General features: G+C 41.7%; 1 protein-coding gene across 1 annotated transcript in view; it reads left to right on the top strand.

The window, feature by feature from the left end:
- LOC132822224 (host cell factor 1-like) overlaps positions 1-16,104 on the top strand; it is a 115,759-nt gene that overhangs the window by 66,267 nt on the left and 33,388 nt on the right. Inside the window, exons 12-16 of the mRNA XM_060835325.1 lie at positions 3,095-3,196; positions 4,398-4,617; positions 7,600-7,736; positions 8,454-8,601; positions 14,126-14,319. Of these exons, the coding sequence (XP_060691308.1) occupies positions 3,095-3,196; positions 4,398-4,617; positions 7,600-7,736; positions 8,454-8,601; positions 14,126-14,319 (801 nt within the window). The remainder of the gene's footprint in view (positions 1-3,094; positions 3,197-4,397; positions 4,618-7,599; positions 7,737-8,453; positions 8,602-14,125; positions 14,320-16,104) is intronic.

The raw sequence follows: 16,104 nt of genomic DNA, 5'->3' as shown, positions 1-16,104 counted from the left end.
TAGATGAGCAGAGAGATCTCTGTGTCCGTGTACACAGATCCCTGAACATTGCTAGGATTGTTAAGGCGTCCAGTGTGTTAGCTTTTATTGGTAGAAGGATTGGTTTTTAGGCCACAAGGTCATGCTGCAGCTGTGCAAAACTCTGGTGCGGTCACACTTGGAGTATTGCGTACAGATCTAGTCACCGCATTCTAGAACAAAGCCTTGGAAAGGGTTCAGAGGAGATTTACTAGGATGTTGCCTCGTATGGAGGAACGGGCTGAGTGACTTGAGGCTGTTTTCATTAGAAAGAAGGAGGTTGAGAGGTGACTTAATTGAGACATAAGATAATCAGAGGGATAGGATAGCGATAGCTTTTTTCCTCAGATGGTGATAGCTAGCACGAGGGGAGCTTTAAACTGAGAGGTGATAGATATCAGACAGATGTCAGAGATAGTTTCTTTACTCAGTAGTAGTAGGGGTATGGAATGCCCTGCCTGCAACAGTAATAGACTCGGCAACTTTAAGGGCATTTAAATGGTCATTGGATAGACATATGGATGAAAATGGAATAGTGTAGGATAGATGGGCTTCAGATTAGTTCCACAGGTTGGCGCAACATCGAAGGCCAAAGGACCTATACTGCACTGTAATGTTTTATGTTCTGTGTTCAAGGGAAGGAGGAAGCTTAAGTTTGAGGAAGCAAGGATCAGACAGGTCTCCAGAGAGTTACAAGGTAGCCAGGAAGGAACTGGAGAATGGACTTGGAAGAGCTAGAAGTGGGCGTGAAGAAACCTTGGAGGGTAGGATTAAGGAAAACTCCAAGCATTCTACACTTACGTGAGGAACAAGAAGTTGGCCAGAGTGAGGGTAGGGCTGATCAAGGATAGTGGAGGGAACTTGCACCTGGAGTCAGAATAGGTTGGGGAGGCCCTTAATGAATACTTTGCTTCAGTATTCACTCGTGCGAGCGCCCTTGTTTGTGAGAACAGTATGAAACATGCTGATGTTAAGAAGGAACATGTGCTGAACATTTTGAAGAACATGAGAATAGAGGAGTCACCTGGGCCAGACCGGGTATACCCAAGGTCACTACAGGAAGCGAGGGAAGAGATTGCTGCACCTTTGGCAATGATCTTTAGTGTCCTCACTGTACACTGGAGTAGTACCAGATGATTGGAGGGTGGCAAATATTATTCCCTTGTTCAGTCTTCAGAATTACAGACCAGTCAGTCTTGTGTTGGTGTTGGGCAAATTATTGGAGAGGATTCTGAGATCAGGATTTATGATTATTTGGAAAAGCATAGTTTGATTAGAGATAGTCAGCATGGCCTTGTGAGGGGCAGGTCATGCCTCTCAAGCTTTACAGAATTCTTTGAGGATGTAACAAAACACATTGAGGGTAGAGCAGTGGATGTGGTGTATGTGGATTTTAGCAAGGCATTTGATAAGGTTCCCCATGGTAGGCTCATTCAGAAAGTGAGGAGGCATGGGGTATAGAGAAATATGGCTGTGTGTTTACAGAATTGGCTGGCCCATAGAAGACAGAGGGTGGTATTTGATGGAAAGTATTCAGCTTGGAGCTCGGTGACCAATGGTGTTCTGCAGAGATCTGTTCTGGAATGTCTGCTCTTTGTGATTTTTATAAATGGCTTGGATGAGGAAGTGGAAGGTTGGGTTAGTAAGTTTGCCAATGACACGAAGGTTGTTGGAATGGTGGATATGCAACAGGACATTGACAGGATGCAGAGCTGGCCTGAGAAATGGCAGATGGAGTTCAACCTGGAAAAATGTGAAGTGCTTCACTTTGGAAGGTCGAATTTGAATGCATATTACAAGGTTAAACGCAGCATTCTTGGCAGTATGGAGGAACAGAGGACATCTTTGGGTGCAGGTCCATAGATCCCTCAAAGTTGCCACCCAAGCTGGCAGGGTTATTCAAAAGGCATATGGTGTGTTGGCTTTCATTAGCTGGGGGGGGGTTGAGTTTAAGAGCCGCGAGGTTATGCTCCAGCTCTATAAAGCCCTGGATAGACCACACTTTGAATATTGTGTTCAGTTCTAGTCACCTGATTGTAGAAAAGATATAAAAACTTTGGAAAGGGTGCAGAGTAGATTTACCAGAATGCTGCCTGGACTGGAGGGCATGCCTTTTGAAGAAAGGTTGAGGGAGGTAAGGCTGTCCTCAGCATGAACCGAGCAGAAGACCAGGAAAGTTTCACGTTTGCTTCCCAGATTAAATTTGTCATTGGTGACATTATCGAGGAGAAAGTGAGGTCTGCAGATGCTGGAGATCAGAGCTGAAAATGTGTTGCTGGAAAAGCGCAGCAGGTCAGGCAGCATCCAAGGAACAGGAAATTCGACGTTTCGGGCATGAGCCCTTCAGGAATGGCTTATTCCTGAAGAAGGGCTTATGCCCGAAACGTCGAATTTCCTGTTCTTTGGATGTTGCCTGACCTGCTGCGCTTTTCCAGCAACACATTTTCAGCATTGGTGACATTATGGTAGAGGTTGTCATGTGGTCAGCTAAATTCATAAAATATCCAGGATTCCTGCTTCTAACTCATTGTGCAATGCAAGAGGAGCAATTAGTTGACTTCACTGTGATGCAGTTGACCATAGAATAGCTTGTTGGTACTGACTTTTCTTTGATTAGTGAACTGTAATTATTTAGGTATAGTGCCAGTGACATTTTAATCCAATAAGATTTTCTGCTACCAGGAGGAATGGGAGTCAGGGAGCAACTGCAACCATTGTGCTGCACAAATTTAGGAAACAAAATACATTGCTTTTTAATTTGGTGACCTGGTAGTGTACATGTGACTGCACAACAATAGTCCTAGAATTGAGTCGCAGAATTTATGCTGAGAAATATTTAACACGTGAGTATTTAGACCACATTTCACTAAGGTAAAATTACTTATGCAGTTTGTGGTGGCTTAACATGGGGAAGGTCAGGTAAAGTCTGCATTGGTAATTATAAAGGAAAGTAACGCAAAGATGAAAAGCACTGTAGGTGAGACTTGGTATTTATTACAATTAAATGTCTTTTGGGTGGTTGATGTAATGATTTCTCCAGTATTTTACTAATGTTACAGTTTTCCTCGTATCCTAGATTTCCAATCTGGGAAAAGTGCTCACCCTGCAGGCTAAACCAGGGCAACAGGCCACCATCTCAAACCCAGGCTCCACTGGGCCACTTACACAGATCTTCCAGGTTAGCATTTCGTGACATTGCTAATGTGTTCTACAGGTTAACATTATGCTTTTTAAAATGGCCTTTACTGGAAAACATTATTTATAATAGAGGTAGAAGCTATGTCAACTTGAGTGAAACAAGCAACGGGTTTGATGGATCATCTGGTCTTTTCCTTGCCATCAATTTTGTATGGTTGCGTATCATGAAAGTGCACTAAAATAAGTGGATTTGCATGTCCCTTGAATGGTATTGAGTAATTACAACTCGCAACTCTTAAGGTATCAAACTTCTTTCATTTGTGGGCTTTTCCATGAGCCTTGGGTGCCACAGATTCATGCATTCCCTTGGCCTCCCAGCCATCCCCATTTCTCTTCACTGAGATTTATTGACCAATTGGATGTGACATTGGCAAGCAGCTATGATGCCAGCCATCTCCACCCACGCTTCGAGAGCTAATCCATTTCTGTTTGTTTCAGAAAGAAACTTGCCTTGCTTCCAAGAAAATCCGTTTGTTTCAGAACAACAGTTCAATTAATACGAGCACTGAGCCAATTCATGATGAGAAATTGAATTGTCTTATGACTTGCATGAGATTCCTGAAAGGACTGTGTAAACCCTACTTTCAAATATGCTGCTATAGACCTATCCAGATTATTCTCAAGTTACGCATCAAGTGTAAAGCTTGTATATACAAAGAACAAAGAAAATTTACAACCCAGGAACAAGCCCTTCGGCTCTTCAAGCCTGAGCCAATCCAAATCACTGTCTAAACCTACTGCCCAATTCATAATCACCTGTATCCCTCTGCTCCCCACCACCTCCTGCATCTCTTCAGACGCTCCTTGAATGAATCCACCAAGCCTGCCTCTACTACCTCTGCTGACAACATGTTCCAGCACCTACCATCCTCTGTGTAAAGTAATAGAACCTAACTAATGCCCAGCATGTTTGCTGAAATGCATGTGTTACAAACAAATAAATTTTATGGTGTTTTGGCTGACTGCAAAAAAAAAGTTTTGTCAGAAGTTAACTATTACAGCTGTTCTCTCAATCCTGTTTCATATATTAGTGGAGATTTTATTTTAAAACTTAAATAAGATTCCTTTTCACGCATTGTCAGGCTTCTGTGAGAGGCGTGATTGTCCAGATTGCAAATGATATTGAGGAATTGGATTTGTTCTGCAATATAGCTAATAGGTTTATTTTTTTAATTCATCAGACCAAAGGTCAACTGCCTCCAGGAGCTACCATTTTGAAACTTGTTACTTCAGCAGATGGGAAGCCTGCCACTATCATCACCACCTCACAGGCTGGGAATGTGGGCCTTAAGCAGACATTCGTCAGCCTCGGCAATGTGTCACCTGCTTCTTCGAAACCAGCGACCACCATTCTCAAAACCATCCCTATGTCTGCACTTATTTCACAGCCCGGAACTACGGGTATACACCAGAGAAAAGCATTGATCTGTCTAATATAGCTAAGTATGGGGTGATGCATTTGAACAGAGGAATGAGGAGGCAACTTGCTGCTTGGAAAGCAGGTGTCTAAATGAGCGACAGAAGAAAAGCGATTCAGGGAAACTGATGCGCAAATCATTGAAATAGCAACACAGTTTAATGAGACCATACAAATGCACCAAAGCACGGGTATTAATTTCTATGGGAATATAACCCACGTATCTGCGTGGGTTTCCTCCGGGTGCTCCGGTTTCCTCCCACAATCCAAAGATGTGTGGGTCAGGTGAATTGCCCATGCTAAATTGCCCGTAGTGTTAGGTAAGGGGCAAATGTAGGGGTATGGCTGGGTTGCGCTTCGGCGGGTCGGTGTGGACTTGTTGGGCCGAAGGGCCTGTTTCCACACTGTAAGTAATCTAATCTAATGTTCTGATTAGTCCATTGTTAACTTACTGGACAGTAATGTTCAGTTTAGAAATTATTCCGATTTCTTCCTCTCTCATTCTCACTCTGCTTTTCACCCACAATTGTCCTAACTACCTGACACGTGTGTGTATCCTCCACCCTGGTAACGGTACTATTTTAACATATTCAACAGATTGCTCTTTCTGGCGAGCTGAAGTACAAGTTGAATAATTTGCTTTACTAATGATCTTGACTGCCTTATGTGAACCATTAAATTGTACTTTCAATGGTTTACTTTGTATCCCCTGGTTCATGATTGTGAAGCTTTAAAGGTTTCCTGAGCCACTTTATAGGCTTCCACAAGCTGTTCTCCGAATGGAAGATTTGTTCTTCTGTACGAAGACCTTTGTTTGATTAGTTTGAGGATCATCTTGTCTCTTATCCATGAACTAATTCAAACAGCCACTGGTAGATTGATTAGGTGACTTTCAGGTGGGAAACAAAGAAATTTTCAGACCTTTATCCTAATCACAGCGCTATTCATAACAGTATACTCTGATCGTTGCTATTAGGATTGGATGGTACCATTCTAAGGCTGTTTGTGTCTGTGTTGAAAACTTTTAACTGTTTTGTGCCCAGATTAGGCTCATCAACTTTTGAAAAGGTTTAAACATAAATTTGGAACCTTGATCCAACTGGATCTGTTGATAATCAATACTGCACAAAGAACTAGGTAGCTTTGTTCCCATTCTCTTAACGATAATTGTTGTCGAGGGAATGGTCTCTTGGAACTGACTAGCCATATCCATATTAGCATAGAATACAGGTGGTGCCAGTTTTTGGCAAAGGTCATGAACGGTCATATCAGACTTGAAAATTTAATTCTCTTTGTCTCTCCACAGATGCTGCCTCACTTGCTGAGATTGTCCAGTATTATCTGTCTTTGTTTGATAATTAGAGGTGCCTGTTTGATTGTAGGTTGTGGTTTTTCCACCATCTGTCACATATGGCACATTTAACAAAACTGCACCATCTTCCAGTGAAGACCTGACTAATTAAAATTTTGATTTGTATTTATTTGGGTCTTCTGAAAAAGTCTTTTGACATGCTTTGCCATAGAAATTTCATGGGCTATCCTTAACATTTCTTGACTGTTTGGCCAGAACTATTTTCTGATGAATGACCACCCACTAAGCATCCTCAAGGTGCAAGTGTAGGATAGCACTGGGACATGTGAATTCTGCCACTACTTCTGCCTTGCACCACACTGGACCCATAACAAGGTTAATTCTCAAGAAGCAGGTAAACAGCTGAGAAGTGTTTTGTTCTTTTGAGCTGGCTTCTCCCCAACTAGTTGAATCAATATCCAAAGCAGAAGTTGGAAACTGATAATTGTGGATATTTTCTAAACCACCTGCTCAAAACTATTATTCTACATCTTTGGAGCAGGTGAGACTTGAATCCAGGTGTCCTGATTCATAGATATGAACATGAGGTGGGAACAAGCTAAGCAGCAGGTCTCCCATGAGAGTGTCAGTTGTTTGGTGAAAGGTGAGCAAGTGAGCTCTGAGTTTCTTTCTTCTTTTGTGTATGATCGCATGTTGGTGCTGCATTCAGTCCAGATAGACTGTTATGTTTCAACTGTATCCAATAAGAGCTTTGAATAAGATTTCACCTCATGATTTTTAACTTGAGAGGCATATGCTCCTGATTTGTACCACCTTAGTGTTTTAAGCATCAAAAATATGTTTACCCCCTCCTAGGTGGGACAGCCCTTGAAAGTATCTGAGGCAGTACTTGGCTACAGGTACTTAGTTGCCAAATAATGTTGCCTGCCAACGCTGTGAGCTGAATGATGGCAGGTTTGATGGAGGATAAGGATTTATGCCTAACACCCATTTTAGCATCTTCAGAAAAAGGAAGTCAGTTCTGTCCAGGAAATAGTGCCACAACAATGAAGGTGACATCATTCGGCCACATTGGGAGGAGGAAAGTTTTAAAAAGATAACTATGCCAGCCTTGTTTTGTTTATTGCTTTCAAGGACTGGAGGACAAGAATTTGGGACAATTCCACTATGAAGTTATTGTATGGGCTAAAATAATGAAATATTTTTCCCTCAATTCGATAGATGAATGTTCAAATAGTTGTTCCTCAAGCAATGTCACTAAATCAGATTATCTGGTAATTAGTTAGTTTTGGTTTTTGTAGGTTCTTGCTAAATATAAAATAGCTACTACCTTCCCTACACAGCAACAAGTGACTACACTTTAAAGCAAAAACAGAAATTACTGGAGAAACTCAGCAGGTCTGACAGCATCTGCGGACAGAAAGCAGAGTTAGCGTTTCTAGCCCAGTGTCCCTTCTTTATTTCACCCTTTGTTCTGAAGAAGGGTCACTGGGCTGTAAACATTAACTCTGCTTTTACGTAAATGCTGCCAGACTTGCTGAATTTCTTCAGCAATTTCTGTCGTCTTCACCTATAGGTGAATGTACTAAGAATTCATGCCTGAGTGTGGTGAGTGATTTTAATTTCACTATATTTTCTGCGCTTTCCATTTCAGGTGTAACAGGAAGTCCTGGTATGAAATCCCCAATTACCATCATCACTACAAAAGTAATGACCTCCGGAACTGGAACACCAACAAAATTCATCACTGCTGTACCCAAACTGCAGACAGGGCAACAGGGACTTACCCAGGTTGGTACAGGATATGGACTGCTGTGAATCATTTTCTGATTTAAAATTCTTTCCTTGCCCATTTTCTCAAAAGGAAAAGTAATATGGATAACAATCTCAAACACCACGGATTAGGTAGTTTTAAATGGGCAGTGCACAAGACTTGCTTCTTTTTTTTCCTTTGCAAAGAAATCCAACTGCACAGGAAGATTATAGTATAGAACTTGGCCTAGGTTGTGGAATATCCTAATTACTGGAGAGAGCTTGGATAAATTCCTCGTAAGAAATTGAGAGTGTGGAGGCAACATGGCAGGGTGCGAGAAGCAAAGTCTTGAACATTGTAGTATATGAAGTGTTGGGAAATGGAGATGTTGATGAGAAATAAATGAGTAGGAAAGTTTTCTGAGTCATCCATCAATTCAAAGATTGGAAGTTATTTCTGATGTTTGCCTTGATGATCTGCTTTGATGTGTTTTTTTCTTTACAAGTCCAACAGAAACCATTTAACACATTTGCCAAGAAAATGTCTCGCTTTCTTTTCTGCATGTAGATATTAGTACAAAATGACTCATTCAGAGCAGATACCTTGATGCCAAAACTGCTAACGTTCCTGGAAAGTAGGATTGAGTCAAAAAAGGCTTCATCTTATTATTTTGATGATTTTGAGCATTGATTAGTATATGCTTTTGCCTGCTTGTGTAATTTAAACGCCTTTCCCTTCTCCTGACTCCCCCCTAGGTGTTGCTGAAAGGTGCTGCAGGACAGCCTGGCACTATCCTGCGAACGTTATCTGGAACACCAGTGACTGGTGTCAGACTGATCACTCCAGTAACTGTATCTGCCGCCAAACCAGCACTTACAACTTTGGTAGTGAAAGGGACCACAGGTATGACCAACACCATGTATTGATAGCTTTTGTTAAGCAGTCTGCTAACACCATATGACATATTTATGCCTTCTTTCTTAAATGTTTTGCAACATTCATTACATTTGGAGTAAAAGGCACCAAGCAGTGTTGGTTGTGGGTTGGGCAAATTGACCAAAGATGTGGTCAAAAAGATATATTTTAATCCATTTCCAAGGAAGTGAATAACAGAACAAAGGCTTTTAAGGAGACCATTGTGAAGTGGGCCCAGCTGGCTATGGATTGAACAGAAGGAAGAACTGAGTTGATACCACAGTTGGAGAATAAGATAGTGCGTTCATATTTTAAAACTGGCAGAAATTACAAAGAAAGGGAGGAATGACGTTTTGTAAGGAATTGTGGAAGAACTTAAGGATTGTAAACATTGTCCCAAATTTTGCCATTGTACAATAACAAATGAGATGATCATTCAGTTTATGCATGGTGTAATTAGAAGATTAGCAAAGTATTGAACAGATTATGTTTAACGTTAGGGCCTGGCTGAGGGCATCATTAGAAGTGAATGTATCCTTTCTTGATGTCTTGACTGAGAGGACAGTGGTACAGATATGCTCACTACAGTGGCGTGGAATCAAGGGATCAATACCACAGATAAATGACAGTGGTGCATGCAAAATGATTAAATCCCACAACAGCTGAGGGGAACAAGGATGAAAGAGGTACCACAGTGATACTGAAAGAAGGCATGTATGACCTTGAGAAGAGCAGTCCTACAACGGAACTGAAAAGAACAGGAAGAATTTTTTAAAAGTTATGGTATTAGGGTATGGATGGCGCAGTTTGGTGGCAAATTGTTCAGCATCTGAAAGGGGCAGAAAGTTGACCATTGGTTGATTTATAGAAAAGAACAAAGTGGTCAAAAAACCCTTTTTTAATAGGGTGAATAGATTTTGATCAAAGGAAATCATTATCTGCCCCCAGGTGTTGAACTGAAAATTATGTAATGGAGTGTTGGGGTATGAGAGAATTGATAAGTGCACCTTGTTGAAAATTTGAATTAAAATAATTTTGGGGAACTGACATTGGGGAGAGAAGCACAATACGTACAGTGTGATTTGTTTTTCCAAAGCTGAAGAAAATCTATTGGTTCTGTTGACTTAATTTTGCAGGTGTGGAAGGCTTAGAACATTTTGATCAAAAGAGATGGTTTATAATGGAGAGAATATGTGTGGGTTGTCCTTTTCTGTCCACATTATCCCAAAGTAGTAGGGAAGATTTGACCACGTTTATGTAGAATCATAGTGGTACAGCATGGAAGCAGACCCTTTGGTCCAACGTGTCCATGGTGACCAAGTTTCTCAAACTAAATTGATCCCATTTGCCTGTGTTTAGCCCATATCCCTCTTAAGCCTTTCCTATTCATGTAGCAGGTACAATCCAGCCACCCTCCCTTTTAAATTGCTTTTCTTATTCAAGAAAAGCGGCCGTCACTAGGTGGGCCAACATTTCTTGCCCATTCCTAGTTTCCCTTGGAAAGGTGATAATAAGCTGTCGTCTTGAACCACTGCAGTCATTTTGGTGTAGATACACACAATGCTATCGGGAAGAGGTTCCAGGATTTTGAAATTGTGATACTGAAGGAATGGCATTCTAGATCTAAGTCAAGATGGTGAGTGCCTTGGAGAGGAATTTGCAGATGCAGATATTCCCATTTATCTGCTGCACTTTTCACCTTCTAAAGGCTGATGGTCATGGCTTGGAAGGTGCTATCAATGGAGACTTGCTGAATTTCTGCAATATACCTCATTGATGGTGCACACCTGACCCTATCATATCTGTTGAGAAGGGAATTAATGTGGTATTAGTCAATTGGTCTGCTTTGTCCCAGATTATATAAATTGCTTTGAGTGCTACTTGCCAGTTGTCAGCCCAAGGTAAAAACAATGACTGCAGATGCTGGAAACCAGATTCTGAATTAGTGGTGCTGGAAGAGCACAGCAGTTCAGGCAGCATCCAAAGTGCAGCGAAATCGACGTTTTGGGCAAAAGCCCTCCATCAGGAATAAAGGCAGTGAGCCTGAAGCGAGCTCACTGCCTTTTATTCCTGATGAAGGGCTTTTGCCCAAAACGTCGATTTCGCTGCACTTTGGATGCTGCCTGAACTGCTGTGCTCTTCCAGCACCAGTTGTCAGCCCAAGCCTGGATATTGTCCAGATCTTGTTCCATTTGAAATGGACTGCATCAGTATCTGAGGAGTTGCAAACGGTGCTGAACATTAAACAATCATCAGTGAATATCCCCACTTCTGACCTTTATGATGGAGGGAAGGTCATTGATTAAGCAACGAAGGATGGTTAGGCTGAGAACACTACCCTGAAGAACTCCTGCAGAGATGTCCTGGAGCTGACCTCCAACTACCACAGCCATCTTCCTATGTGTCAGATACGACTCCACCAACCAGTGAGTTTTCCCCTGATACCCATTGATTCCAGTTTTTCTAGGTCTCCTTGATGCCACACTCTGTCAAATGCAGCCTTGATGTCAAGGATTGTCATCCTCCCCTCTCCTCAGGAATCCAGCTCTTTTATCCATGTTTGAACCAAGGCTGTAATGAGGTCAGGAGCTGATTGGCCCTGGTGGAACTCAAACTGAGCGTCGCTGAGCAGGTGCTGCTTGATAGCCCTGTTGATGTCATCTTGTATCACTTTACTGATGATAGAGAGTAGACTAAAGGCAGTAATGGGCCGATTTGGATTTATCCTGCTTTTTATGGACAGGACATACCTGGGCAATTTTCCACATTGTCGGGTAGATGCCAGTGTTGTATCTTTGTGGAACAGCTTGGCTAGGGGAGCGGCATTTTCTGGAGCACAAGTTTTCACTACTATTGCCGGAATGTTGTCAGGGCCCATTGCCTTTGCAGTATCAGTGTCTCTAACCATTTCTTTAATTCACATGGAGTGAATCGAAGTGGCTAAAAACTGATATCATTATACTGGACACCATTGGAGGGGGCCAAGTTGGATAATCCATTCAGCACATCTGGCTGAAGATTGCTGCGAATGTTTCAGCCGACTTGTTTGCATTAATTTTCCATCATTCAGGATATTTGTGGATACTGCTCCGCCATTCACAACTGGATGTGGTAGGACTGCACAGCTTAGATCTGATCTGTTGCTTGTGGGATCACTTAGCTCTGTCTATCACTTGCTGTTAATGATGTTTACCAAGGAGCATGGCTAGGAAGGGATGGAAGACGTGGACTTCGAAGCTGGAGATGAGAGAACAGTTGAGTATGTGAAAAGCAGGTGGAGAGTCACGGCAAGCTGCAATACTGCTGTCCTAAGATGGAGAGGCCCAACAAGATTCCACTTGCAATTTTAGTAAATTGCATCTAATTAGGGCAAGACAGTGGAGAGAAAGAAGGTGTCACTCTGATGCCCTGAGTACAGCTGCAGCTTCTATTAGTACAGAGGAACCTCGATTATGCAAAGCACACGGGCGGGGAGTGTTTCGTTCGGTTAATCGAATTCTGGATAATCAAATGCTGGAGTTAGCCAATTATCAGGACCTTGCGATCTTGCCGGTTAATCCGATATTTGGATAGTTGAGGTTCCGCTGTATACTGTCTTTAACATAACAAATTACTGAAGGCACTTCACAGGAGTATTTTAAAACCATGAGCTTCTGAGCCATGTGAAATGATGTTTGGTCAGATGACCAAGAGCTTGCTTCAAGAGATAAGGAGTGCCCTAATGGGGAAAATGAGCTGGAGAGGCAAGTGTGTATTCCAGTGCTCTGGGCTTAGGCAATTGAAAGCACAGCCCCCAGCAGAGGTGCGATTCTGATTGGCAATGCATGAACAGTCAAAATCAGGAGAGTATCAATATTGTAGGATAGGACATTGCATAGACTGGGGAAGCAAGGCTATTGCTGGATTTGAAAATGAGTGTAGGAGCCTTAAAGATGTTGCTTGATTGTGACCCAGTGTGGTTTGGTGTTGCTCAGAAAATGGAATTTGTTGCAAGGTAAGGCATGAGTAGCAGAGATTTGGATGACCACTTGTTTATGGAGGATGGAGAGTAGATTGTGGCAAAGCAGCCTGAAGTATGTCAGAATAATGTAGTCTAGAGGAGTTGGTAAAGGATTGAATTAACTTTTCAGTAGTAGATTAACTGAGACATGGGCAAGTAAAGCAGTATTACAGTATTATAATAGGTAATTATAGTGATAGCACAATTGAGGTCAGAAGCACATCTCATCAACTGCAACACCAAGATTGCATTCAGACTGGCTTAAGCTGACTGTTGACAAGGAGACCAATAGAGGTAGTATTGAAGGAATGGAGTTTGTAGCGGAGATTGGAAACAGCAAGTCTGACCTTTCCAATATTTAATTGGAGGGAATTTCTGCTTAACCAGGATTGGATGTCAAATAAATAATCTGATATTTTAGCAACAGTGGAGGAATTCAGAGGGCTGATGGTGAGGTAGAGTTTGGTGCCATCAGTACATGCATGAAGACTGTGAGACCGACTTTTATCCAAGTGGCGGTAAATAGATGAGAAATGGGCAAGGATCGAGAATAGATTCTTGAGGGACCCCAGAATAACCATAAAGGGAGCAGGAAAAGAAGTCAGTTCAAGTGATTCTGTGATTTGTGTTTTCATTCTTATCTATGGCATGTGCAACCCAAATAATAACATTGATGTGATCCTCCAGCCCCTGTTCAAAGACTGTAGACATCTGGAGAAGGACAAGGATGAAACACTTGCCTTTTGTTTCATTCACATAGGATGTCATTTATGACTTTGAGACAGTCAGTGCTGTGGAGGGAAACCTGATTAGAATGACTGAATCATAGTGATGGTAAGATGAGAATGGATTTAGAAGATGACAATATATTCGAGGACTTTGGAGGAGAAATAAAAGTTGGATACGAGGCCAGATGTGCAAGAATAAAGGAGCCAAGGGGTTTTTTCTTTTTATTTTTGAGGGATGAAGAGAAGGTCTAACTTCATCCAGCAGAAGAGTGTGGCTGATGAGAATCTTGCTTTCAATTCTTTTTAGGACAACGTGATTTTGAATGATTAGCAGGAAACCTGCTCAGATCATGGCTCAGCATGCAAATATGCATGCAGTCTTGCTGTACCCTATATAGAGGCCGGGAAGATCTTGTTTTTGATCAATCATTCTCTAGTGAGTCAGTCAGCATGTCACTGTAATTGACTGCATAGACCAGAGGTTGGAAAAGTACGAGCAAGAGTTTGTACTCAACATCTATATACAATCCCAGATCCTTGGGAGTTGCTACAAGAGCTATGTTCTCACCTGTGTTTGTCCCTTCTTCATGTGTCAGGCCAAATAGACAAGGAATAGACAATGAAAAAACTTGCCAAAAAACAGAAATTGAACAGGAGTCTGCAAGTATTTCTCAAAGAAATGTAACTTAAAATGGAATTTGGTTCACTTGTATATTTTTTTATTTTGATGTTTGGGAATTGATTGTAAACTGTGTTGTTCAAGTCTTGTCATAATTGTCTTTAGGTGCAAGTACATTGGGGACGATAGCAGGTACAACACTTGCAGGAGTGTCCACCGTTTCACCAACACTCAACACTCCCATTGCCACTCTTGGTACCATTGCCAACCTTACGGGCCAGATAATCAGTGCTTCCCCTAACACCACTCAGAAACTTACTGCTGTAACTGGAGCTACTTCCCCCATCATCACCATTCAGGTAGGAAAGACCCAAACTTTCAAAATGTTACTGTAATTTCAGTTCAATGGAAATGTTGTGACTTTGACAAGATAATGAGGCTTGGCTGCTAAACAACCCTCTGGGTCCTCGAAACAAACAATGGGAATGCAATGTCTACCATGTTAGTACTGTCCTTTAGCCTAAAGATGGCATTGTGGCTCAGTGGGTTCGCACTGTTCCCTCACAGCACCAGGGATCCAGGTTCAATTCTAGCCTTGGGCGACGCTTTGTGTGGAGTTTGCACATTCTACCAGTGTCTGCATGGGTTTTCTCCGGGTGTACCAATTTCCTCTCACAGTTTAAAGATGTGCAGGTTAGGTTAATTAGCCATGCTAAATTGCCCATTGTGTTCAGGAAAGTGTAGGTTAGGGGTAAGATAGAGTAGGGGAATGTGTCTGGGTGGGTCACTCTTTGGAGAGTCAGTGTGGACTTGTTGGGCCGAAGGGCCTGTTTTCCCCACTCTATAAAAATTCTATAAATGGTATCATGTTAATGTCACTGAACGAATAATCCAGAGACTCGAATAGAATTGTGATAGTATTTAAAATGCAATTAATAAATGTTGAGTACAAAGTGTGTCTCAATTTTGTTTATCATTCATGGGATGTTGATGTTACTGGCTGGGCCTGCAGTTATTGATTATCCTTCATTGCCCTTGAGAAGTTAGTGTTGAAATGCTTACTTTGTTACAATATTGAGTAAACCCCTTGGCTAATTTAAACCAGACATACAGAAAAATACACCTCGCACCATAATCTGTTAAATTTTAAGTGGCAAGAACTACCCCAAATGTTGCTATTTAAAGAAAAGTTTAACCATTTTATTCTTTTAAATCCAAAGGAGAACATTAGACCGCAACTATTTACAACTCCTTTCTCTTAAACGTGTCTTTTATCTCCCACCCTACAATACTGATCCAATAAAAATCCCAATTAAGATTTACAAAAACAAATCACGTTTCAAAACCAGCCAGCGGGGTTGATTCGCCCCTGTAGATTTTCCTGGGTTATCTTTTCTTTGGTCTTCTGCACAAATTTTTTACGGACAGGTACCTTTCAGAGAGCTATTCTGCTAGCAGACTGCTTAGCTGCTCTTTGCCTTTCTCCCCAACTATTCAAAATACCCGATTTTTATATACCCCAAAACATTGGACTGTCTCATTGGTTTGATGTCATCAAAATATTCAAATTCAAATTTGATTGGATTTTGGTATCTTGGGGCATAATTTAAACTGGCCGAATTCAAATTTGTTATGTACCATGGCACCCAGCTCCACCTATTTGCTTCACAACCAAATGTTGCATTTTTTTAATTATTCAGCACACTCTGTGCTTTCAGTCAGTCCTTGCCAGCTTTCATTCTCTCTTAAAGGTACAGTATGCGCCTACACCTTCATAACAACTTGAACCACTCCAACCCAAGTTTGAGTAGACCCACTATGATGTTGAGGAGCACGTTCCAGGATTTGTAATGGTAACAATGAAACTATCATCACGTGTAGGAAGAACACACTTTGGGTAATGCCCTCTAGGGAAGGAAGTTTGCATCCTAAGCCTGATTTAAAAACTAGGAGAAGGAATAGGACACCAGGCCCCTCGAGCGTGCTCTGCCATTCGATAAAATCATAGCTGATCTTTTCATGGACTCAGCTCCACTTATCTGCCCTCTCACCATATCCCTTCTTTTGTTTATTGTTCAAAAAAACTCTGACTTTAAAAACGTCTACTGCAATAACGTCAACTACTTCACTTGGCAGGGAATTCC

Source organism: Hemiscyllium ocellatum, chromosome 14, assembly GCF_020745735.1.
Source record: "Hemiscyllium ocellatum isolate sHemOce1 chromosome 14, sHemOce1.pat.X.cur, whole genome shotgun sequence".
In the NCBI taxonomy this organism is placed as follows: Eukaryota; Metazoa; Chordata; class Chondrichthyes; order Orectolobiformes; family Hemiscylliidae; genus Hemiscyllium; species Hemiscyllium ocellatum.
The sequence above is the reverse complement of the archived record's forward strand: the minus strand, read 5'-3'. Positions and strand labels throughout refer to the sequence as shown.